Source organism: Tursiops truncatus, chromosome 9, assembly GCF_011762595.2.
Source record: "Tursiops truncatus isolate mTurTru1 chromosome 9, mTurTru1.mat.Y, whole genome shotgun sequence".
NCBI classification, from domain to species: Eukaryota; Metazoa; Chordata; class Mammalia; order Artiodactyla; family Delphinidae; genus Tursiops; species Tursiops truncatus.
In genome coordinates this window covers 23,337,560-23,364,974 of record NC_047042.1, presented here as the reverse complement: position 1 = coordinate 23,364,974, position 27,415 = coordinate 23,337,560, and the positions used below count along the sequence as shown (strand labels likewise).

General features: G+C 35.0%; 1 protein-coding gene across 5 annotated transcripts in view; it reads right to left on the bottom strand.

The window, feature by feature from the left end:
- Positions 1-1,187: 1,187 nt before the first annotated feature.
- Positions 1,188-27,415, bottom strand: part of CD36 (CD36 molecule (CD36 blood group)) — an 83,299-nt gene continuing 57,071 nt past the window's right edge. For 4 of the 5 annotated variants that reach the window (XM_073809602.1, XM_019940512.3, XM_019940514.3 and 1 more), the window contains exons 4-15: positions 21,574-21,734; positions 17,311-17,458; positions 16,369-16,548; positions 14,836-14,927; positions 12,705-12,751; positions 9,502-9,571; positions 8,441-8,628; positions 7,300-7,418; positions 6,266-6,339; positions 5,639-5,693; positions 4,658-4,822; positions 1,188-2,118 (exon numbers count right to left, since the gene is read on the bottom strand). In XM_073809602.1, coding sequence (XP_073665703.1) covers positions 4,658-4,822; positions 5,639-5,693; positions 6,266-6,339; positions 7,300-7,418; positions 8,441-8,628; positions 9,502-9,571; positions 12,705-12,751; positions 14,836-14,927; positions 16,369-16,548; positions 17,311-17,458; positions 21,574-21,734 — 1,299 coding nt within the window. In that variant the 3' untranslated portion in view covers positions 1,188-2,118. Of the gene's footprint in view, positions 2,119-2,501; positions 2,689-4,657; positions 4,823-5,638; positions 5,694-6,265; positions 6,340-7,299; positions 7,419-8,440; positions 8,629-9,501; positions 9,572-12,704; positions 12,752-14,835; positions 14,928-16,368; positions 16,549-17,310; positions 17,459-21,573; positions 21,735-27,415 lie in introns of all 5 variants that reach the window. The other variant, XR_012333900.1, reaches the window with a different exon arrangement.

The window sequence follows — 27,415 nt, the reverse complement described above, 5'->3', positions numbered from 1 at the left end:
TACACTTTCTCTGGGGCAATCAGCAGGTCAACGTTTAATGCATTCCCAAAAAGTGCTCCACTCCCACCTCAGCATGTGCACATGGGCACACACACACATATCCAAACCCATTTTTCACATAAATAAATCTATCTCCCATTTTTTTAAAGCAAGTATTATACTTTCTACTGGGCATTTTTAATGTGTTTCACTTATCTCTGTGTATGGATTTTTTTCCTCTGCATAATTTATAGAATTCAGGGAAAATACGGTGAGGAATGATAATGATTAGAATATACATGTATTTAGTTGAACGGTACTAAAGACATATAAGTCAAAACTTTTTTACTGATACCCAAATACTATGGAGGTGCATTCCTTTATGAAGAGTTAAAATCTGAGTCACTGACTGGTTATGCAATTCTACCATGAGGTGGATATGTAATTTCTCAACCAATTCTTTTGAACAGTTTCTACTTTACATCGTTCAGCCCTACTTAGTTTAAGATTTAAAGAAGTATCCTTTATATTCCTCCTTGATCAACATGTCCACAAATACCCTAATGCAGCAAGAGTAGTCTCAAGTATCAGAAGAGGATGTTTAGGATCTCATCTGTCTATATCTTAGGGGGATACTTTTTTCTGTTGCCAATAAATGAGAGGACATTATTACATCAGTATGTTTTGAGTAGCTTCAGATTTTCAAAAGATCCTTGGTTTGGGGTTTTCAGTATTTACCCTGGCAGCTAACATGAGGAGATTAATTATTCTTGATTTTAGTATCTCGACAAACGAGTTACTAATAATTTATCCTAGAAACCTCTGTGTATAAAACACAAACAGAATGTGGTCCACCTTTCCTTTCTATGGGGAGCCTTTTTAGGGGGCCTAGTGCTCTCTGCCATAAGTGAACCCCTGCTAACGAAAGGGGTTACGTAACAATATATCTTCTAATAAAAAGGAAAGATCCTTCATAGTCTAGACTTTAAGTACTACAACTCTAAAGCATGACCAAGTATCTTTTTATTTCCTTTTCCCCCAACTAGCTCAAAAAATTACCTAAGGAAAAAGTAGTCAAGGTTGAATTTAGAAATGTTTCAGAAGGAAATTTAGATGCATAAAGAATTAAAAATTCAGATAGAATGCATCAGTCAGAAAACTAGAGTAAATATTTTGTGACACAACAGGAACTAGGCAAAGCACAGGAATTTAAGGAAGAACATCTTTTAATGTTTGAAACCAGTCTTTCTGTGGTGACTATAAAAGCAAGAAATACTACAACAAATAACTATGAATGGACATTCTACTCTTTGTAATCTCCCACACAATAATTTCTGTATTATCATTTACATCTCTTAATACTAGCACAGCATTCTGAAGTTGCCAAGCATAAGTTGTATACAACTGAGTGAAAAGATCAAAATCTACTCAGATTTCCAAAAGAACTGCAGAACATGGAAAATGACAGTCCCAAAAATGTCCATTTGTATGATCATTGATAAAAATATACGCCCATATTGTTATAAACAGCATGGTTATAGTGCCTACTGATGCTGTACAAAGGATTCCATAGAGAAAGAAACTTAAGTAATGTATAATAAATGGTTCATAGGCCAGTCATTTAGTTTCCATTTTTAAACGTCTTTCAAAATGGCTCATGCTCATGAAATGCAATGTCCTGGCAGTCCTGGGGTCTGTGTATTGCAGGGACACTGATGAGGGTAGTGATGTTTTTCCCTTTGATGAGGACGACAAGAGTTCAGGGTCCAGGATTTGTTTAGAACATCCACCCCTTTTCTGAATTTAGCAAAAGGGAACCAATCAGTGAATCAGTACCAAATAAAAATAACTGGATCATGCTGAAGCCACATCTGTAGAAACTGAAATCCATTCCATTGTGAACATGTTGAATTTTAAAAGTTACTGCTTTTTGTTCAAAGTGTGGATTTTAATGACATCTTAATAATCCTTTAGAAACGTGCTGCTGCTCAGTGCAGAGAACAAAAGTGCCGCCAGTTCTTCAACTGTAAGATAAGGTGTGTTTTGCAAACATAAAGGCATATTAAATCTTCATTTTGTAGGTCGATATTAAGAAAGGTCCTCATGTACCTGGTGCATAAATGTCGACTCATTTGCTTCCTGGAAAGCAGAAGAAAGGTAAGTAAGTACTTACCAGAAAGTCGTGGAAAAATAAAACAGGTAATATGCAAATTCTAAATACTGAGGATGTCATGTTTTCTAGTAATTAGCCCAATTTCTCAAGCTGCAGAAAAAATTCTCTGATGAACTTCATGGATAAGGCAATTATTTTCCCATTCCAGGATACATGGAAGGCTGCTTCCCAGCTCTCAAGAGCTGCGCGTGGCCAGATAAGGAGGGGTAGCTCGTTAAATCTGCTCTGGATGAGCATTTCCACTCTTTGCTGTCCCTTCAGACCATCCTCCATTTAGCGGTGTATATACTGCTACTTTCGAAAGGACTATTGGCTTACTCTCTTTGTGATGCATCGAGCAAAATCACACCTTAGCTCCACCATCTTTGCTTTACTCCCTCTTGTACATCCATCTCCTTATTTTTCAATTGTTTATAAATCTTCCCAGAGGCATAATTATTATAATATTCGAAACTGAAGCTTCTTTAAGGAAATCTATATCTGTGATTCTTCTAAACCTAGTAAATCAGGTAATCTGCAGAGAACAGTGTTCTTCTCTATTTGTATAGAAAAGAAAACAGACATATCATTGTGTAAAGAGCAGTAACTTTTCCTTGTAACAGTCAAATGTTTAAGCCAAGTCAATATACTTGTTGATCAAGACACTCTAGAAAGTTTTCAATCTTTCACCTTAATTTAGCCACATAGAGACCCAAGATATTGGACATTCAGGGCTCATTAAGCACTGATGAAATAGATCATATAATTTTAATAATAGAGAATAGTATCAGAAAATTTTTACAACTACTATATACTTCATTTTGAAAAGCATATTCTCCCACTACAACAAGGTTTTGTTGTAAATTGGCTTTTCAGTGAATGATCTCTTCTATCTATTATATAAATGGTCATATGAAGTACTTTGTTTAATCATAACTCATTTGTTACTGGACTGATGACAGGTCTTAATGGTGATGCCGTATTTCCTTTATTTATTATAATGTGAATGTATTAAGTCAGCATGTGGAATACATTCTGTCCAAAATGATTGTAGGCAGAATTGTTCAGTCTTCTTTTCAGGGAATAAATATAGGCTGAAAACATCAGAACAAAAGATAGAGTTGCCTTCCTAGGCCCAAGCTCTCAATCTCACACACAAAAAATATTGGTCCCAAAATGCCACTTCATTTTTTTAAATGTTCAATTTGACTGATTCCCATTTTGAAAATGGATAATTTTGCAGTTAAAATTTACAATTTTCTGGAACGTCTCCAAAAGACAGAAGGATGATGATGGATCCATGGCGATTGGAAACTCATAAAATTTTATTAGGGATTAGTTGTGATATTCATGTAAAATATTTAGCATGATTTTGGCACATTAAGAAGGTCAATAATTATCAGTGGCAGCTCCAGAATTTCTATATAAGACAGCTTACGGTCAACAACCTGATTGAAAGTAGAGTAAGAAGACTTGTTTTGAAATTGTAATTTTTCATAGTAAGTATATTGCTTTTATTTAGATTCCACATTTTTTTTTGATGTTCCCGGAAAGGACGGGTGGATGGAAGCTATGGGTAAGTGGAAAATCACCCCCGCCCCCCGCTCAGGCCATACCAACGCCACGTATGAGCATTAAAGAAAGGCTTCCATTTAGGAAAGATAGGGTCAGACATTCATTCCTCTATGTACAAGGGGGCACAGGCACTAATGTCTAAAACACAGAGGCCTGAACCGTCTCTTCAGTTTTGCTAAAACTCCTATCTGTCCACATTTACCTGATTTTTCCTGTAAACTCTGAGTAATTTGGTTTTACTATGTTGAACATTTTTTGTCTCTATTTTCTTGTACTGTTGTATTCAGTTCTAGCTCCCGAATTGTAAGCTCCCAAATTGTAATCATTCATCAGGGCTTCCACATCATGATTTTGGACAGCATATCTATACGCAGCAACTCTGTTTTAATATGCTATCTTCATTTTAAAACAGCATATTTTTATCTTATCTATATCATTTATTGAGTTTTTAATTCTCATTAATTTTTAGCTTAGCTAATCTAAATTTTCCCTTTTATTTTCTTTTCCTTTGTAAATTTCAGTCTCCCCTAATATCTACCATTTTCAGTTTCACATACCCTTTCCTAGTCAGAGAGATATTTAATTATTTGTGATTTTTTAAAATAACTAGCTAGAAATAATCAAGAAATAAAATTTAGTATATGTATAGCTTTTGTGCAACATTCTAACTTTTCAAAGGTGACAATTTCATAATTTAGCCCAGTCCTCCCAGAATAAAGATGAAATGTAGTGATCTGCTTAATATTAATAGGCCTTATTACTCATTCAGGCTTTGTTTATAATTTACGTTAAGCATCTCAAAACTTCAAGGATGTGCTAAAAATGCTAGATGACTAGACATATCCAGAAATATTTGAAGCCTAGTTTATAACCTCTCTTTGATAAAATGAAAACAAGTAATATATAAACTAATGTTATTAAAGCCGTATATAATTTTTGTTATATACTTACTTAATTTACTCTCTTTGATCTGCATGCACAGTATGAAATCATAAAAAAAACAAACATCACCACACCAACACTGAGTAAGGTAATTTCTACCAGGCCAAGGAGGTTTATTTTTCCAGTCACTTGATTTCTGAACATTTCTGCCTTCTCATCACCAATGGTACCAGTCTGTAATCAAGTTAATAAATAACGTTATTTGGTTAGATTTGGGAACAAAATACTCAACTCTCCACTTAAGTGTATCACTTTTTTTTTTGAAACACCGCATAGATGTTAGTCATCTTTATCTGTAAGACAAGCCAATGGAATTCCCTTTGCATGCATGTCAAAGAAGGCAATAAATGCCAAGGTAGAATATTTAGAGAGAGAAATATAATCTTCCTCCCTTGAAACATGTCAGCTAGCATTCTTCAATATACTGATTTCATTGATAAATACAATGGTTTTACTGGAGTGTTCTCCAGTTTTCTGAAGGTTGTTTCCTAGTGGCAGAGGAAAATGCCAAGGGTCAACAGTTTTCTTCCTCTAAAGGCTTATACAGTTCATTTCCTAATCCTGTGGCTAATCAGTTCCCTGATTTGTACTAAAATATCTTGTCAGGCACTAGATAGACTGCCTACGTCTACTCTAACCTGGTTTTTGTAAGTTTGGTTGGCTTTTATTAGCACTACAACATTCACATGGAGTTATTTGGAGTTACACGTTTACATGACTCTTTCCTAACATATGCATTATGACAGGAAAAACTGTTTAATAAACATTATGAAAATAACACTGAAATCTAACATAAGCGTGATACTTCTGTGTGATTTGGTACTCTCAAAATAATTATTATATAATTAATAATATATAAATCTCCCATATATGCAATGGAAACACAAGTTCAAATACTATATATGTGTATTCAGTTTTCAAACAGCAAAAGCTTTTTCTATCTACCAAGAAGTTTACTGTTTTTAGTGACTAAGAAATAAAAATACTAACCTCATTAAGCCAAAGAATAGGCACAAAATAGTTCTGCTTCAGACCCTTTAATGCTCTGTAATAAACATTGAAAATAATTATGAATATATATAATAATATACTACCCATATATGACAGAAATGTTAATAATTATTAGTGAAAATAAATTTTCAGAAATTAGCTGCTCTTGAAACTTGGTTAATAAGTACCTTGATGTTTGTTCCCTGTAGTGAATCATTTAAATTTTAATATGGCTGTTTCTCAGACATCTTTCACTCTTATAAATCTAATACACATTTCTAATTAGACTGACTTTTTCTAAGCACATGTTTTGTCCTTTCAAAAAATTATATGCAGGAAACTAAAATATGAATGCTAGAAACTATTCTCTTGAAAATATTTGGACAGCTAGCAAAATGAGCAGTGCCACAAATACTCATTCCAAAATATGTGTAAATACCATTACAATACACACTAGATATAATTCTAAATTACAAATGAAAGTTATAAGCATTTAGTAATCATTTAATGACGTAAAGCCAAATAGAAGGTGAAAGTTTTATTATTTCCACTTCCTGTCATAGATATACCCACATTCTTACAAGGAGGTAGTAAAAATCATAATGAAACTTTTTCCAAGGGACTCACTCAATTTTTCTTGCTGGCTTGACCAATATGTTGATCTGCAGCCGTTTTGCAAATCGTAAGGTAAATCCAGTTATCTAAAAAGAGAACAAACTAAAAAATTACCAACTTATTTTAAAAACATTCTTTTATAATATCCAAAACTTATTTTTACTGTTATATAGAACCTAAGGTGAAACTGTTGTACTTAAAACTTGTGAAATTTATTAAAAAATTAATTGGACTTACTAAATATTACATACAAAACTGTCCATAATTACATTTTATGTGTATATGCCTGTATGTATACAGATGTATACACACATGCATATATATGTGCACGCGCACACAATTTTTTGCCCAAACTACTGTCAAGGTTTTAGTTAGATTTTTGATTTTTATCTGAACTGGTTTTGGCGAATCAACAACAACAACAGTAGTGAAACGTAGAACTCACGTAGTCAGTTTAAATCCTGAACTATATATTGTCAAATATATATTCAGTCAGAATCCATGTATCATCCGTATAATTATAATGCTACTTCTGTCATTATTTAAACTGAAACATGACTACTAAAATCCTGGCATTTCATTTAACTGTTGACAAGGGAATATTAAAATAAAAGTTAAAACTGTTACACTATAGGAAATTTAGTAGATTTTTTTTACACTAAGTATATCATAGATCTTGCCTCAAATGCACATATACCCATAAAACTTTTTAAATCCCTCATAGTCTAGTGTCCCTTCATGTAAGCAATACTTGCAGATAAGTATGAAAGAAGCATAAGAGAGTACCTTATACCAAATTGTTTTAAACTGATTAGAATCATTTCCATCATTGCTATTCCTGACCTTTGCTGAAAAACTAAAATTGAATTACCTTGACATTTCGTAAGCAACAATAGGAAGAAATCAACATAATTTTCATTGAAATAAAAGTAATTTATCAAGATTGTGATACAATAAATATCAATAAATGTGACTGACAAAAGGAGAGAATTTAATTTTTCCTTCATTTTAAAAAAACAAATGAGATAAATAATGTATTTGCTTACAGGTTCAACATCTAAGTACGTGCTGTGTTCTTCCTCATTTGGACTTAAGCCTTCAATAGGTTGTGAAATATCAGGACTTGCATATAGAAAATGAGGAAGTGAAATATACACAGGTTTTCCTGAAAACAAGGTTTAAGAGACAATTGGGATAAATTGTTTTCCTCATTTCATATACCACTTAGGAAAGACTTCCTTGAAAATAAAGCTTTTTAAGTTAGAAAGAGAAATGCATAAAGTTGGCTTTGAATACTAACTGGGGGATGAGGGTGAGGGAAAATTATTATATCTCATTGCTTTTTGATCAAAAATAAAATATAAATTTCTGCATCATCCTACTAACCATTCAGTTGATGTCTGTCGTTTATCCCTTAGGTGTTTATTTTCAATATGTAATGCTTAGCTGCTGAACGCAAAGTTACAACCATATACCTTCATGTTTCAGGCAGTAGTATGTCTATGGACTGAGAATTTATTTAAGAGGCTTTTGTTTCTTTATTCTCACCCATTCCAATATGAAGAAGGTGAGCAAAATAAGATAGACTCCAAATTTCATGTTTGAATCAATTCTTGTCTCAGACACCCTGAAATATACTTATTTTAATTTACCATTTTCTAGGGTAGAAAAGGTTAGAAAAACGTCAGATGGGTAAGTTAGGATGCTCAGAATATTCTGGGAACTATTTTCATTTTACCCTAAATCTATAAGGAGCAACAGGGATTCTGCACAGCAAAGAAAACCATCAAAAAATGAAAAGGGTATCTATGGGATGGGAAAAAAATATTTGAAAAATGCATATCCCGTAAGTGATTAACATCCAAAATATATAAAAAATTCACACCACTCAAAAAAATAAATAACCCAATTAAAAAATGAGCAAAGGGCCTGAAGAGACATTTTCCAAAGTAGCACTCGGAAATATCAGTAGGGCTTTACCTAATAATAACTAAGTTTTGCAACACTGAAACGACTGGGACCTTGGCAGCGGTACAAAAATCAAAACAAAAATATCCTACCACCACCTTTACTTTCTGCCCTCATTGCTTTCACACTTTAAATTTTTGCTGGAAAGGATTCCTGGGTGAAGTTTAAAGAAAACTACAGATTATGGCATGGATTGTGCCGTTGAGAACTTTTACTCACCGTCTTTGCATTTGCCAATATCTAGCACACCATATGAAGTACAATTTTTGGAGATAATTTTTTCTGTGCAGAAACAGTGATTGTCTGGATTTAGAACTGGAGATGCGAAAGCCAAGGATGGAAGACCAAATCTATACACAGGTATTCCTTTCAGATTAATTTCGGCTCCAAACACAGCATAGATTGACCTAAACACAGATAAAGATCTTCATTTATACTGAGGACATTTCTCAGAGTTTCCTTTATAGATTAAATATTTATATGACTCCCTCAAGTCCTCTATTTGTGCCCAATTTAAATTAAAGAAAAATAACATTTCAATCTTCTACAACTTAATCCTGGAGAGGAAGGCTGCTCACATGCTGGGGTGTGTGCCTATGGGTTTTGATATATGTCTCCTACACTCCTGCATTTACCAAGTGTCCACCATAACCCCGGCAACATACCGGGACTCAATACATGTTTTCTAATCCCCTGTTAATTCTAGTTGAAGAAATGCTGCTCTTTTCAGTTTTACAGATAAGGAAAAATTCAGAGATATTAAATGCTTACCCACACCACAAGCGTTTAGAAACAGGGCTAGGATTCAAGGATATCCGTGTGTGTGTGCCAATGCTTTTGTAATAGCTGCTAGGCCCCATCAATTTGAAAAGATGCTATACTGCCTGTAGAGCACATTAACATAGCCCTGTGACTGTGGTATCATCCTCTTTGGACATCTTTACAAAGACTGAACATGCCTTTCTAGAGTTGACTGTTACTACACATACTACTAGTTTAGTAAAAGAATGAAAATATAGTTCTCGCTTAGAAATAACAAAGAAGAAAATGATTTGCATTATGCAAAATATCCTCCTACATCTTTCAATTTTTTAAAGACTTATGAACACATTATGAATTCCATATTGTATTTCTTCTTAATACATCAAGAAAAGACTTCCCTAAATGTACTTTATTTTTCTCAAATAACATGATTATTAAGTATGAGCTTCTTGGTCTGTGTTTTATCTCTTAGGTAAAGAACTGTGACTTCGAGAAATACATCAATGTCTTTGTCTTACCTGCAAATGTCAGAGGAGAAGAACTGCAATACCTGGGTCTTCTCAATGAAAGGTGGAAATGATGCTGCGTCTGTTTAAAAACCAAGCCAGTGGCAAGGGATTAGGTGTAATGTGTGTCCTAGACAAATCTAGAAATCTCGATTCCAGCAGGGTTAAGAGAAATAAAATGCAAACTGTATATATAATATTAAAATTCTCCGGTAGCCACATTTTAAAAATGAAAAAAGTATCTGGTATATTTTATTTAACCCAATATATCCAAAATACCATTTTAAATACAATCAATATAAAAATTAACAAAAATCTCAAAATCCAGTGTGTACTGTATACTTACAGCACATTTCAGTTCGTACTAGCTGCATTTCAAGTGCCGAATTGTGGCATGTGCTAGCAGCTACCACATTGAACCAGTCTGTACACTGTACACAATCACTGGTATTCAATTTCATACTAAATTTTCCCACTCCTTAAAAATTAATGAAAGTTAAAAAACAATGGCAAAATCGCACGTTGTTAAAACTGTGATTGTGTGTTTTGAAATCCTCCACCTATCAGTAGAGTAGCACTTTTCTTACCTTGAGGTTCCTTTAGAACTCATTTTGGTAAATGTTGTTCTTACTTTTAGTAACGATTCATTCACCTACCCTAACGTCTGATTAATATTTTTTAAGTCACTTATTGAAGTTCTCTCACTAAACAGAATTTCATGCAAATGGTTGGAAAATGTACACATCAAAATAAAAAGGGCATTTGTTGAGTTTATTGAATCTCTCCTATGGTTATGACCCATGGCACACACTGGATATAAGCAGAAAAAATGAGATTATTCCTCCATTTGCTCCACAAATGAATATCACCAAAATGAGCCACCACTGAATGTGTCTGTTCAAAACAGTAAGACCTATCCTTCAACTATGAATACCACGCTCTTCTTCTGGTAACTGCACTAACCTTGTGATCTTATTACATTTCATTTATATTTTTGTGATAAGTGAAATGTAACAGAAGATCTCAATGAACTTGATACTGCCATTGAGAGAATGTTGGGACAACTGCTGTCCCAACATCGTAGCCATAAAAGGAAAAGAATACCTTGCAAAGCTTTAAAAATGATCTGAAATATCATCGAAAATTGTGTCATAATGACACCAGCAATTACCATGGGCCATGACCATAAGATAGCTGATATTAGCAGGGCTCTTTTTTGTAATACATTCAACTGTAAATCAATATTTTCATTTTCTGTCTCTTTAAACTTACTGAAGAAGGTAGAAGAGGTACATCTAAATCACGATAAAAAACACCTTGGAACACTTTCCATTTCATTAGTCTCTTTTCCCTAGTGCCATAACTAAGAATCTCTCTCACAGGGATTCCATCAGAGTCCTCTGGCCTGTTCAGTCTACCTTTGCTCCTAGTTTGTTTCACTGCTTTTTCATTCTTAGATGATACTTTTAGCTTCATGCCCGATACACATGTATTTATATTATAGTCATTAACGAACCCTCTAATTCCTTTTTTTTTTTTGAGGTACGCAGGCCTCTCACTCTTGTGGCCTCTCCCGTTGCGGAGCACAAGCTCCGGACGCACAGGCTCAGCAGCCATGGCTCACGGGCCCAGCCGCTCTGCAGTGTGTGGGATCTTCCAGGACCGGGGCACGAACCCGTGTCCCCTGCCTTGGCAGGAGGACTCTCAACCACTGCGCCACCAGGGAAGCCCTCTAATTCCTCTTTTAAAACTTCTCTGCTTCTCTGTTTTGGAAAAAATTTTAAAATATATTTTTAAGCCCATAAACAGTAGTTTACTAGAAGAAGCACAGTATATTTTTCTCTGTGTCTAAGGACTGAAGTTTATGCTTACGAAATTACTAGAGTTAGTGGTATTGGGACACTTGACTATTTGCAGAAATGAACTGCTGAGAAAGGACCTCCTTACCGATCCCCATGACTCAAAGCACTACAAAGCAAACTCAACGTTTGGTTTTGCTCTTTTCTTCTAGAAGAGTGTTAACAAAATTAAATAAACATGGAAAACTCAGCAATACGTTTGTGAAAATGAATATTCTGTTTCCTTTTTATTCCCTGCCTTTTACATAACTTTGTATTTAACATTTTTCATCTTCATTATATTACCGTCCTATAAAGCACTGTCTCACTGGCTTTGTAAACATTATACTCTGCTTCTGCTTCTTAGCAGCTGAAAGTTCACCTCTGATTTTAATTACCTCATGGGATTCGATTCCCATTGCTTTTTACAATCAATTCTTTTTTTATGCTATTTTTATTTTTTTATTATTTTTTATTTATTTTTTTTGCGGTACGCGGGCCTCTCACTGTTGTGGCCTCTCCCGTTGTGGAGCACAGGCTCCGGACGCGCAGGCTCAGCGGCCATGGCTCATGGGCCCTGCCGCTCCATGGCATGTGGGATCTTCCCCCACCAGGGCACGAACCTGCGTCCCCTGCATTGGCAGGCGGATTCCCAACCACTGCGCCACCAGGGAAGCCCTACAATCTTAATTCTTAAAATAATAGGCATATGTGTACTTTGCCTTTTTTTAAGGAGAATAATAAGCTGGATCTACCACACACTAAATCTAAATTCATAGTACCTTCTTTCTTCACAACTCTAATTCAGAATGTGCATTTCTGCATACATTTTTCATGGTTAGTACACGTATAACCTTGTTTTGTTGCTGTTTTCTCTCTCATTTCTGATCACCTCATTCAAAAATCCGTGGCTCTGTCTTAACAGCTTCACTGATTCTACCTCATATTGAAACCTCAATTTGGATGCATGTTTTACTTTTGTACTTATCTTGATTTTTTAATTCTTTCAGTTTTAAACCATTATGTACACAGTACTTACAAAAGGTGCAGACAGTGACGACTACGCTAAAACTTTCTAACCCCTGACTTCTGTGGCCAGGGAGGGAGTTCAATTAAGTAAAGCTTTTATGAAGCAAACATTTCCCCAGGAATGCAGTAAAGGCTCATCTTCAATGGTTGATCTTCAGAAATCCCATCACATTAGACAGACATTTACTAAGCCTACGTAAGAACAGAGACTCTGAATTATGTTGCAGGGATACAAAGATAGGTAAACGCATACCCTCAAACTCCAGAACACTGTAGGTACCCTGGTGGATTTGTGGGAGAAAGGAGTTGGTTTCACTGTGATTATTACCACAAAACAAATGCCCTTACCTGTACCATTAATCATGTCACAATAACTTGGCCAATAGGAGAGATTCCTTAGGAATAAAAAAAAAAAAAGAAAATGATCAGTCTCATTTCAAGAGCACGTTTTCACATTACATTGTCTATTATGAGTCAGTACTCCTGCAAAAATAATATTGATTAGACTAGATGTATCAAATGCTAGGTTTAAGAAATGTTCTAAGTCATTTGGTCTATGTTTTGTTTGAAGTTTGCATCTTGTTGAGGTAAGTGAAGCGCCTGATGCCATTAAGTGGCCAGATTATACAATAAAAGCTGCCAGAAGTTGGTAGTTAGAAACAACTTGGAACAGAGTTCTGCAAAAAGGAAATTGAGAAGCACTTATCAGAAATTTAGCTGTCTACTTAGGGGAAAGTTTTTTTTGTTTTGTGTGTTCAGCTGAATAGGAGGAAAATATTAACCAGATAACTGGTATAAACTCAGTATGAGGGAAGAGGGAAGTGTGGAGGAGGACAGAAAGAAGCAGATGTTTGATCAGTAGAGATTAGAAACATGTAGATAATCAATTTAAACTTTTCCTCTCTTTTACCTCTTACGTGAGTGGGCATTAAAGTAGGATGGAGTTTATTAATTTGTACTCTGGTATCTACATAAGATATATGTATCAACATATATATCTGGAAACAATAAAAACAACAGTAGTGATAGTTTCTCTGCACACTCAGCCACTTTTTGGTGATGGAAAGTGGGTTTTTCACACTCCCAACATACCATCCAATAAGATGTCAAGGCAAGCTGTTGATTCTTTGTTGTCGTTGTTGTTTTTAATTTAATTATTTTTATACAGCAGGTTCTTATTAGTTATCTGTTTTATACATATTAGTGTATATATGTCAATCCCAATCTCCCAATTCATCCAACCACCATCACCTCCACTGCTCCTGCTTTTTTAAACAGAGTAAACTTAATCATGCTCAGTCTTGCCATGGTCAGTTAAATTAACCTTGTCATAATCTTAAACTCATGGGAAATTCTTACTCCAATTTGGAGCATTTAGTAACACTCCTCAAAAACTCTCTGTAATATTGAAATAGAGGAAATGCTCACTTGCCTCAATATATAGTGATTTCCCCTAAAATGAGCATTTAGATGTGTTCATTTTCCTCCATTAGAATTTTCAACAAAAATACGTGACTATGAACTCTGTAGAAGAAAAAGGACTACACGAGTGTTTAACTGTTTTAAGCAACTTTTAGATAGGAATGCAGTGTGAGGTAATGCTTACTTAATAAAAATATTTCACCTCTTTTGATTTTGACTATTCTTTGTCAGAAAATCACTGACTTAAAAGTCATTTTAACTTTGAGGAGAAAAGGCTTTTCCCTTGATATTTATTGGGGTTCGTCCTATTTTAGACATATGATGAATAAATTAGGTGTACTCCAGATAAACAGGCACAAGCTAGGGGAAAGTAGGAAATCATGGCTATATGAACATATCTCATTCTACTACTGCTTCCCAGGAGGCATGCTCCTTATTTTCAAGTTTAATATGTCAGTTTTAGCACTTGAAATACTACTTCCCTTATTGCATTGATAAAGTTTTTAAAAGCTAAGTTACCAATATAGAAAATATTTCAAGAAAATTTTGAAGGGGAAAGTCATGGAAGTGTTGGCATGGATTCATTAAGCTTCCACCTTTATAGGCACATTTAGTCATGTCCTTGGAATGAACAATTTTTATTTGACATGCTCGGTTAAAATAAAAAAAGCAGAAAGATGTATTTTCCTACTTACTAGATGAGTTAATGTATTGATTTTCTTCCTTTTCATTTGTGGTTATGTAATTGTATGAGTGCACGATAACGCTGGTTATGCAGCAGAGATGGAAGTAGTTTCTTTAGATTTCTCTATGTAAGAGAACCTATGTATAAAGGTCAGCCCTCAGTGGGTCTGACACTCAGCACCTATGCACTAGTGTGACCAGTCGTCACAACTAAAGGGTTAACGCCTGGCAGAACAGGAGTTTCTAGGGCTGAGATACAGGCAGGTCTGTTCCACAGGTTGGTGTCTATGCATTACCAGTTGTTAAATAAGTTTCTTGCCTGCCTTAGAGTACCTTAGTGACACACACACACACACTTTGTGTGAATACTTACTTTTTGCCTTTATATGTGTCGATTATGGCAACTTTGCTTATGTCGTCCTTTCCGCTGAAAACTTTATAAACTCCATCTGCAGTATTGTTGTACTGAAAAGATACGTACAAAGAAAAAATTACTTCTACAACAAGCCACATTTTCTAAGTTATAAAATATGTAATTAACTTACACATTTCTCAGTGGTTGTTCATAATTTTTTAATATGATTTGAAATATATATATGCAATAAAGTTTTTAAATTTTTGGTCTTTAACATTTTAAAAAGATATAATATAAAAGGTGCCTAAGAAGTAAGCGCTAGATCCTCAGACAGAAGGAAACAAATAGCAAAGCTGACATCCCACTCTAGCACACTTTTCATAATTAAGCCAGAAAGGCCATCTTAATCACTACTCCTATTTTATTGAGGTGAGGGGATAATGAACAAAACCTATGAGAACTGTGACAGATTTCTAGAAGTATTCTCCATGTTATGATCTTTAATAAGAAAATAAGTGCTTACAAAATTTAAAGCAGAATTAGCCAAGGAAAGAATTAAGAATATTTGTGTTAAATAATAGTAACTGAATTTATTATCCCTTAAGGCTTTCTATATTCATATTTGATTGATCTATGAACTTGCAATCCTAAAAACCATCTAAAGTAAAATAACAACCACGAACTGGAGAATATAACTAATACGTCATATAGTGCCAAATGAAATCACCGTCATATTTTCAATGCAATAGTCACCTTGTCCTATTTATAATTCAAAACATTATGCTATAACTAAGTACATAACCAAGTTCACATTTTTCTTTATCTCCAAACTGCCATTTCATGACATTTGTAGATTCCTAGAAGTTCTTATCAACTAATTCTGTGAAAATATGACATTGCTGACTTATCAATCTGCTGTGCAATTTCTGGTGACTTTTAAATTTACATTGAAATAAATTTGTAACAGGTCTAGAAAAGGAAGAATGATATGATGAATACAATTAACAAAAATAAAAATATGGTATTAAACTTGATTTTTTTTTTTTTTCGGTACGCGGGCCTCACTGTTGTGGCCTCTCCCGTTGCAGAGCACAGGCTCCGGACACGCAGGCTCAGTGGCCATGGCTCACAGGCCTAGCCGCTCTGAGGCATGTGGGATCTTCCCAGACCGGGGCATGAACCTGTGTCCCCTGCATCAGCAGGCGGACTCTCAACCTACTGCGCCACCAGGGAAGCCCCTAAACTTGATTTATCAGACAGGAAATCAAAACCAAAAACAATGCTCAAAGTCTTACCAGCTTATAACCTTATTTTTGACAATTGTATATTTATCTAAGAGTGGAAACTTGATTAAGTGTGCTAAATTCAGATAAGTAAATTCTCCCAACTAGGAAAACTAAATCCATGTAGGTACTTTTTAAAAACTTAGAACATTTATTCCCATATCAGAAATAGGGTTAACACACTAAATGATAAAATTATGAATCGTCAGTGCCAGTATATTTATCCAATTAAAGTCTAACAGTATCAACATTCATACTTCGTACTCACAGGATAAAACACACCAACTGTAGTGGGAATAGGGTATGGAACCAAACTCAAGAATGGATCCTTATAGCCCCACAATAGTTCTTTCAAAGTTCTCTTTTGAAACATAGAAGATTTTGACTTTTTGATAAGTGAATTGAGTACTCCTTGAATAAATACGTTTGGGTAGAGGTGGGGTGCAGCCTGCAAAAAAAAAAATCACCGTTTAAGACACCAATTGTAGTATCAGATTTTAAACAAATAAATGGAAAATACTAGAATTAAGCTTGATAAAAGTTTTCAACTGTATCTTTAAAATGACTGCCAAATCTTGCCAAGACTAAAAGTGTATTTTTTCTTCATCTCTGAATGATTACATTTCTCTGCCTCAGTGTGAGCCACAGGAAGAAGACTGTCAAAGTTAAATCCTACTTTTTAAGAAATAAAATTTTATTTATTTATTTTTGGCTGTGTTGGGTCATTTTTGCCGCACGTGGGCTTTCTCTAGTTACAGAGAGCGGGGGCTAGTCTTCTTTGCTGTGTGCGGGCTTCTCATTGTGGTGGCTTCTCTTGTTGTGGAGTATGGGCTCTAGGCACATGGGCTTCAGTAGTTGTGGCTCACAGGCTCAGTAGTTGTGGCATACAGTCTTAGTTGCTCCGTAGCATGTGGGATCTTCTCTGACCAGGACTCGAACCCGTGTCCCCTGCATTAGCAGGTGGATTATTAACTACTGCGCCACCAGGGAAGTCCTAAATAATACACTTTAAATAGTTTTCTAATTCAGTTGATTATTCTATAATCTTGTTATCTTTCCAAATGAGTGTAATTCAAAATAATGCCGTAAGAACACATTTTCATAAACATAACAAAATAAATGATATCTAATAGTAGTTCTAATCATGAGATTAATTACAGAGGATTCTAGAGTATTTCAAAACCAGTAATTTCGCTGTTTGTCTACTCACTGCTACAGCCAGATTGAGAACAGTGAAAGTGTCATTCTCGGTTCCAACTGATAGTGAGGGTTCAAAGATGGCACCGTTGGGCTGTAGGAAAGAGACCGTGTGGGTCTCAGAGTCATGGGTTATATTTTCCTTGGCTAGATAACGAACTCTGGAAAAAAAAAGTAAATAAAATTCAAAATAATTGTTGCAAGTGAACATTAAGTCTCAAGTGCCGTTCATTCATGCAACAAATAATTTTTGAGTGCACAGACTATGTCAGAAATTAGGCTAAACAGGTGGGTTAAAATGATATATAAGCAAATGCTGAGTTTCTAGCAAATCAGAGAAGGTGGGGAGGGGTGGGTGGGGAGGTGTCTTAGAGGTGCAGAGCAGGGGAGAAGGAGTACGCGTTATTATAGGAGTTTACACAGTGTCTGTGGGAAAACACAGAACAGGTACAAACCCAGGCTTGGGATGGTTATGGGGGGATAATGGACAAGATACAATTCCACACAAGTGGTCTGAATGACAAGGAGAAATTTAGTTAGGTAAAATAGGGTAGAAAATAACATGTAGAAGGTTAAGGAGTAAGAACATGGTGTAATTTTAGATACGCAAACTTTTCACTATGGTTGGTTTACAGAGTTAGAGTAAGGAGAGTGGTGGAAATAAAGCCACTAAAATAAACAAGATCTCAAACATAAAAGGGTTGTGTCCTGTACTCAGATATTTAGCTTTTTATCCTGAGGGTCGGGAGGAGACAGCAGAGAGGCTGAAGGAAAGGAACAGTAAAAGCACGTTTCCGTACATTAGAAAGAATGTTCAAAGTACACAGCCTTTCCAGTACTGGCTTTTTCATAATCTTTGGTATTTTAATCAGAATTAAAATAACTAATGGAATATAATTTCCACTTTAGAGACCATTCCCCTCCATCTCTGCCTCATGTATTGTATACTTACGAGTTCTAAGCTCCTGGCTCTAAAATCTCTAGGCAAAGTACCAGCTACTTTTTAGGAATGTGGTGAAGGGTTATATATGGAAAAAAATCTTTTGCAAGTATAAGATATTTACTGAGATGCAATAAGGTAGACATTATTCATTGCTCTATCATATATCTGAATGTCTATTATGTGAGGTTCTAATAGTTATCTGTTGTTATCTAACTAAGGTAAAGACTGAAAAAGCATGGGACTGAAATGGAAAAAATAAAATAAACCAAAAACACCTGACCTGATTTCAATCAGGTATAATAAAAATGTAAATTGCTATAACATAGGTAGTATGTGTGTTTTGTATCCCCAAGCAGTGTCTGGTACATGGTAAGTTCTTCGTAAATATTTTTGAATGAATAAATTTATTGTTCACATTCTTTAAAAAGAGAATTCACAAAAAATTGAAATAGATTTTATTTCTAATGTAATTTCATCAAGCTTTATTATTTATTCTTCTTGGAGTACTGTAGACATGCAAAGAATATAAAAATCTGGAACATCTCCCTGGAGAGTCTATTACTAGTCAATTACTCTTTTCTGTTAGATAACTGTATATTAAAATTAGATTACATATTAACTTTTAAAATGAAAATACTTTAATTTTCAGGATTATATATATATATGTATATATATATATATATAAAAAATAATTGAAATAGAAAAATAATTGTGACCCAAATTCTAGTTTACTTAGTTGTACTTACATTGTACCAGTAGATGGCACTGACTAACAGAAAAATCATTTAAACTGAGGCCTGTGTTTAGAACGTACTTTTAAAAAGAGAACATGAATCACTAAAGTTTTTGTTTAAAAATTAGAATGTATACAGGTTTCAGAAAGTGTTGGTTAATAAGGCCAAAGGGAGGAATTTGCCTCCGATTTTGCTATGTACTCCTGCCAAAACAAAGTAATTAAAAAAAAAAAAAGATTGGATCTGAGAATATTCTGAAGGAGTTACCAGGTCTTCATAGAGATGGTGTAGGTTGGAACATATATCATTCAGATCTCTATCCAGGCAATTTCATGCTTTGACCCATGTCACATCTTGTCAAAGTTTCATCAAGCTCACTTTAGCAGCCGAAAGCCAAATAAGCCTGTGGTTTGAGGAGAGACATCCTCCTCCACTTAGAATTTCAACTGAGTTCAGGGTGTAATTGATGGGGAGGCAGGATCACCTCAACACGTGGAAGACTCTCAAACTATTAACTTTTTCGGAAAGGTAAATGTCATTTTCCCATCATTTAAGGCATCCAAGCAGACACTAAGGACCGTTTTGTTGACATCATGAGACAAGATGACTTGTAGTTAATCACAAATTCGTTTAACATTGTTATATAAATAGGAGTTTATTGTTTATGTACTTTAGCTGCAAATCCAACTTCTCTTCTCCAGGTAAATCAATTATATCTAACCCACCCCCTTTCATCCCTTCAAGAGCAAGGTTTAAGCCTCTAAGAATAAAATATGTATTAACTATCAACTATCAGAGCAGGACTAGGGCAGGATTCAATATTATGTTTATGTTTTCCACACCCCAATTAATATCTTTAAAAGTAAAAACATAACCCCTCCAAACAAACAAAAAATTAAAAACTGTGATGAGTTCCCAAATTCTAAGTATTCTCTTTTATCACATGTATTCGGTTCTCTCAGGGTATGATTTTTAATCAGTTATGCATAGATTCTTACTAGGTCATATGTGAATTCTACATTTTCATAGCTACACATCACAGCTAACAACAGTTTTTGGGCGAAGGTATTCATACAGCTTTTCATAACAACATAAGAACTATAAGACCATGAAAAAATAAAAATATTTTCCAAGGTGAGGTGTTGTTTTGTTTTGTTTTGTTTTCTGGGTGTTTTTTTTTTTGTAACAATGAAAACCATGTCTTCTTTGACAGAGCTGTGAATAGTCACAGACCTGTGCCGGGAGACAGGAGACGTGGGGATAATTATTAGGACAGAATAGGCACCAAGGTGCTCTGCAGCTTACGTATCATGTGCTGCGGCAGCAGGCATCACCCTCCCAACTACTGTTATTTCATTATATTTGCGTGTGAGCTGTCAATCTAGAAATATATTAATGCACGGAAAGGAAAGAAATTATATAATCATAGACTATCTGAAACAGATAAGAAAGTAAAACTATGAATTAGAAGAAATCATTACAAATATGAAATTTTGTAATAATACTTGATCATGGCATATGAGTAGTTGTATTATTCTTGAGGAAAAACCACTCATGTGTATAACAAATGATACAGCAGGATTAGCTATCTTCACATATGGGCACCATAAATATATTCCTGATACCTGGATAAGGTTAGTGTTTTTAGCACCTCAATCTCCCCTTTTCCTACTTTGATAGTTAGAAAATACACATAGTCTATAACTTACATAGGAGAAAATGTACACAAATATCTAAGAGTTACCTGTTCGTAGGTTTGTGTGAACAGGGACAAATCATTTCACTTACCCTGGTATCAGTTTGTTTTTAAATTTACAAAATGAAAAGTTCTGGCTAATTATTTCCCCCTACTTCCAATAGGCTATGATTCTATTCCAAAGTATGTTAAGGCATGTAGATAAAGGTATAGCTTATTCAGTCTCAGTACTGAAGAAAACATAAGAATGAAACTACTGAATAAATACAAACACCCACATGACCTGGAAATTAGTTTGAATAGAAGTCCTTAGCAGGTATTGTAGTTAGGTAGAAACAGTTTAATGCTGCGGTTCTCAGAATTGAGTGTGTATTGCAGTCCCCCAGAGTACTTGTAAAACTCATTACTGGGGTCTAAACCAAGTGTCTCTGATTCATTTGGTCTAAGGTGGGGCCTGAGAATTCACATTTCTACTTAGTTCCCAGGAGATGCTGATGTGGCTGGTTCAGGAGCCACCCTTGGAGAACCACTCATATAACCTACACTTTCAATTTTAGGATTTCAAAGTGCTCTGGTTTTAAAATTGTGATAGATGGTTTTTTATTTAGCATGCATATTTTAGACTTGTTGAAAATATATGCCACAAGTGTAAAACTCCTGTAACTTCCTAAATGTAGGGCAGTTAATTGGTGCTGGTAAATTCATAATAAAATATATATTTCTTATCATCATTAAATCCTTAGATTAGGGTTTTGTATAGGCAGAAACAGAATATTTCAATGTATGTTAATGGCAAGAAAATAATAAGTACATTTCAATACAATGGGAGTTGTCAAGTGGAAGCTTTTTCAGAAACACATATGGTCAAGGAAAGAGTGCCACTTTTTATGGGGACTCGCTCACCTGTACGTGTAAGGACCTCTTTGCTTAACTTTAATTTTGCTGCTGTTAACTGCCACCTCCTCTGGATTCTGCACATCAAAGATCCAAAACTGTCTGTAAACTGTGGTGCCTGTTTTAACCCAATTTTTAAAAGCAATTGTACCTTCCTCAAGGACAGTTTCCTATGAAAAAGAAAACAAGTTTGGGTTATTTCTTTGTAGTAAATACGGGCACTTGTGGGAGTTTAAAACCATTAATGAGTTAGTGAAAGAACCAAGCTCAAGTATCTTGTTTGTGAGAACCTCTGCAACCTGCCACAGGTTGCGGCAGAAATGTTTTCAACACATTTGATAGCAATCTCTTTTCGTCAACCCTTTACAAAGAGAATCAGTGTCTAATATTGCAGACCATGTCTGTCGATTGTAAGGCCAACCAGTAGCAAGCTTTAGAGTGACCTTATGGCAACATGCAACAGTTTATAACACAATTTATTAAGCTAATTAAAAGCTTTCCAAAAATTTATTATCAGGTCAAATATTAACTTCTCTTCTGCCCTCAGTGAGATGGATTGAAGAGGCAAAACAGAAAAACTGAGAGAAAATTCTAGTGGTATTGGAAGCTTTTTCACTTTCTTCAAAAGTTGGATACTTCAGGGGAACATCACTTAATATCTTTTAAATTAAGAAAAACACAAATTTGACTTCTCCCCTTCAAAACCCTGCTAAATGAGGCTTTCCCAACTCTCAGTACATTTGCAGAAACCTGCTAGTACATGTTTCCAAAAATTACAAGTTTAATTCATTATTATTAGGTTAATACTTTTTTTAATAAAAGGATGAAATAAGGAAGTTTTCATGTTATCCTTTTGTGAAATCCATTAAAAATCTTTGATGATCCTTGTAATAAAGATGGACAGATAGGAAAAATACCAATGACAGAATCAGAAAACCCTACATTAGAAATCTCTCTTGTGCTTCAGGAGTTGGGACTGAGTAGAAAGTCACCAAACCCCTTGGGTCAATTTCAGTATCTGTAAAATGAGGGAGTTATCATAGATGCTCTCCTGGATTCCTTCCAAGGCTTTCACTCTCTGGGCAGGAAGCCTCTGGAGCTCTAGTAGCTAACGCAGACAAAGGTGACTTTGTAGCAGGCAGTGTTTCCAAGTAAGCACCTTGGGAGGAATGCCCAGGTGTCAAGTTCCAACTTACCTTGCTGCCAGAGGAAGAGGAAGGAAAGTATTTCACACAAAATGAGCCTAATAAGACCTAGGAATACAGGGACAATCTGACTTCTTTGTTTCTGTCACCTGGAAGCATCAATTCATAGAATGATGGATCAGGAAAGGACACTGGACATTAGCACATTTTCTAGGAGAGCGTGCTGAGACTCTGAGAAACCAGGTGTCTGGCTCAAGGGTAACTGAGGCAAATACCTAGAAGTAGAATCATGACGAGGATCCTAGTCTCTGACCCTTAGGCTGGTCCTCTTTTACACCGTGTTTTTACTATTTTTTGTTCCTGTCACCTCTGCACTTAGTTGGTAGAAGTCAAGTTAAGTTTCATATCTTCAGGAAACTTTACTTATTACTTAGTGGAGAGAATAAGGGAATTCCTTAGAGAAGAACAGGACATCAGCTAAAATGCCTTTACAAAACCCTGTGCTGTTGCAATCATTGCTGTTGCAATGCAATTGGAGCTGCTAAAGCGATGTTAGATCTTCTTACTTTTTACAAGCAATTATCCTTGAAAATCTTTTTATTTGCTCCTAAAAAGTCTATTTCCATAGCAAGCTCAAAATTAAGACAAAATTGTGTACAGATAAAGTATTAATGCTATTCTTTTAAATGTTAAGGTGTTTACCGTAAATGATGGGGCTTTTGAAGCTGAAATCTATATGGAAGCTGAAAGCTATGTTAATTTACCCATTTCAAGAGACTTTAGGAGGGGAAAACACACACGAACATACACACATACACATAATTACTCTCACCCTATAGAATGTTAAGGACTAATATATATAGTATCAATTGTTTATCATGTACCTCTCAAGGCACATACTTTATTTCAGTTCTTAATGAAAGGAACTCAATAATGTACTTGGCAGGACAGAAAACTCCCTAACTCTGATGCTTGTACATTTCATATCAAAAGACATTGTAACTGTATCGTGCCTTTCTTCTAACGCCATGAATTACTTTGTCTTATTTGTTGACCTAGAGATTTTTTTTAATGGGGAAATTGAAACACAAAGAGTTGAAATGAATGCATTGAATTACTAGCTTTAGAATTAGGGTCATCTAAACCCATCCAGTTTTTAGAAATAGAAGTGGGTCCTAGAGAAGCAGATGTCTGATTCATGTTGTAAGACAATTTAGTAGTAGATAATGGAGAATCTGGCGTTTCACTCCAGTCTTGTGTGGTTTCCGTAACACCATGGTTTGTTCAGAGACACAGAGAAAAATATTGAAGCAGTCACAATAGGAATGAATTTCTTCTGATCCTAACATTATCAAATGTACTAAAAAATTGTAGAGGCCTCTTTGACTACCAAGGCTAAATATATCATAAGTTCCTGTAAAAGGAGCAAAAGTTTTTATGTTCTTTGTGAATTTAGGAGGCCTTGATTTTAAGTTGACTTTGGACTCTCTACCCCATTTTGCAGATCTTTTACTAAATTTGAAGTACAAAGGTGATAATTATGTGTACAGAAAAAGTAATATAATTTAACATCCTCTCACTTGGCTAATATGTACATCAGTATCTGTCCCTGACTTTAAGTGTTCAGACTATCCAGTCCTAGTAATGAGTGGATACCAGCCTGATGACTGCCACATGACAGGGTCTCCAGCTGGGTTTAAAGCCACTTACCTTGAAACTTCTATTTTGCTACATTAATTTAAAGGTAGATATATGGGACTGTAATGCCCTCTATGTAGTCACCTGGTCACTTGATTATTGCTGTTACGGGAAAATAGTACTCATCAACTTTAGTGTAACTATTAAAATGTCCTTGATATCTTCCTATGCCTGAAGTATATAGAATACATATGTAGAAAGCATATTGTCCCATTTCTCAGAGCTCTTACAGAGTACCAAGAGACGGAATCGTATATAGCAGATCTTTTTTTTTTTTTGGCCACGTCACGTGGCACGCAGATCCCAGTTCCCTGACCAGGAATCAAACCTGCGCCCCCTGCAGTGGAAGCGCGCAGAGTCCTAACCACTGGACCACTGGGGAAGTCCAAGAGATTTTAATCTATGAGTAGATTTCCTTAGCCTACTCCCAGCCTGACCAAGTATATTGGCTTCTTCACTCAAAGCCTAGAGTGAAGTGGTTAACAATGAAATAGATGCTATGAGTTTGATTCCCAGTTTGGTCACATGCTAACCAGTTAAACCTGGGCAGGTTATTTAATTTCTTTGTACCTCAGTTTCCTTATCTGTAAAATAGGGATACTAATAATAACATTAGATTGAACTATATGAAATTAGTATTTTTTAAAGTCAAAATAAGTGGAATATTAAATTAAATATTTAATATTTAATTAATTATTTATCCTCATAGGTTAATTAAATATTTATCCTCATAGGTTATTGTAAGAATGAATAAATGTGAGCACTCAGAACAGTGTTAGCACATTCAGTAAACATTGACTATTATTATTATACAAATATTCTCCACCCCTTAGAGGGAGAACTCTCATCTCACTTACTTTCCAGATTGCTTTAACTACTTCGTTCATAGGATTCCTGTCTAAACCAGTCATCTGGCAAGAACTCATGTAAAATCCTGTGACACTACTTCTTCTATTTAATCACTCTTCTATTTATTCTCCATCCAGTGAAATCAAAACTTCCCTAGAAAGCAGAAACATGCTGAAAAGAGTCTTTATCCTCTCCACTCACTACTACAATTTGTTCTGTTTAGGACCAGTTACAAGCAGTCTTCCCATTTCAAAAAATATTCTCCTATGTGTGTACATGATGCATACGTGTGTGTGTGCGTGCTGAGAGAGAATGAATTAGAATATTAGTACCAGTTGTGTTGAGAGTCAAAAAGTGGTTTCAGTCTCAGGTTATCAAGTCAACAGTTAAACCACAGAATAATATTTGGTGAAATGGATCAGATCTAATGTGTTTCTGAAACTCAGAAATCAGCTGTCAAGAGTTTATGGAAGAACCTAAAATGGGAGATTTTGTATTTGGCATGAAAAGTAAACTATGTTGATATTAAATTGGGCTAGAGGAAGAAAATTACACATGCTGATCTGCTTTTTCTTAAAACATTTTAAAGTGATTTTATTATTGGAGCTAATAGGCAAATATATGTGTTTAAACCATGTTATTCTGCTCTTTAAATTTATAATTTGTTTTAGAGTATTTCATGTTCTCATATATTATCATTAAATTTAAAACAAATGCTACCATCTTTAACAACCTATACTTCTGGCACTTTTTTTTAGCTTTTTAGATACTATAATAATGTAAAAACTATTTTATCATATCTGGAAATGCTCTAAGCATATATTATGAAATTAATTTTACTATTAAATATGCACTGTTGATTTGAAATTCTAGTCATTTTAATGAACATAAATAATTGTTATTTCAATTTATTTTATCTGGAAGCACTTTTTTGGCTACTGAAGGATCATTCTTTTCAAGAATGGGGGAAGGAAATGATGGTATAATTGAATGATGGTATAATTGAACATTAGTTTTTAATTGGAAATAAAGGTATCTTTAATTTCCTTCTTGGTGTTCTACAGTTAATATCATAGGGAAATTAAATTGAAATTATTTTAAATTGCCTGTTATATAATATTCACCAAACATATATCAAGTGACATTAACAGTGTCAAGTGATAAGTTAATCTTTGTAAATGGTGGCAGAACTTTTGACCTTTTTCTGAAGTCCTCTGGTAATTTCTACTTTCCACATTCGTGGCAGCTCATGCCATTGACTTTTAGTGTGTCTAGCAAGAGTGCATAAACCTGCTGGGCCCACACAAATCTATTAGGAATCAAAGTCTAAAATACTGGTAAAAAAAGTTTCCAGTTATAATGCATAAAAAGCACAAAGTCCCTAAAAAATATCCCTTGGAAATAACGAGTAAAGAAATACATATATATATACATATACACACACACACATATACACATGAAGTAAAATGTATGGACTAGTTTAGGCCATTTCAAAGGCTGGTGTCTGGTGCCATCTTTTAGAACTGGAAGGCATCATAGAGTCCCAATTCTATATTTAAAACTTAGGTAACAACAGGATATGATTTTCTGATCTTTTTAAATTAAGCACTTCTTTTTTTTTATGGTGCTTGTATACAGGTAATAACTTTGCCAAGTTGCTACTAGTCCATTAAATACAGCAAGTAATCTGCAATGAGTTTCAATTGTAGACAAAACTGACCAGTAGTAAAACTTGTATATATTTGTAAAATAACAGAATTAACCTAAGTGCTCTGAGTCAGTGGTAAGATACTTGGCTCTCTGGGATTACACATAATTCAAAGATTTGACTTATATTGCATGCCGAACAGATACATATGCCAATCTCATTTAAAAAATAATTTTTTAGGGCTTCCCTGGTGGCGCAGTGGTTGAGAGTCCGCCTGCCGATGCGGGGGACACGGGTTCGTGCCCCGGTCTGGGAAGATCCCACATGCCGCGGAGTGGCTGGGCCCGTGAGCTGTGGCCGCTGAGCCTGCGGGTCCGGAGCCTGTGCTCCGCAATGGGAGAGGCCACAGTGGTGAGAGGCCCGTGTACCGCAAAAAAAAAAAAAAAAAAAAAAAAAAAAAAAAAAAAAATTAATAATAATAATTTTTCAAACTAAATAAAAAAGAAACAGT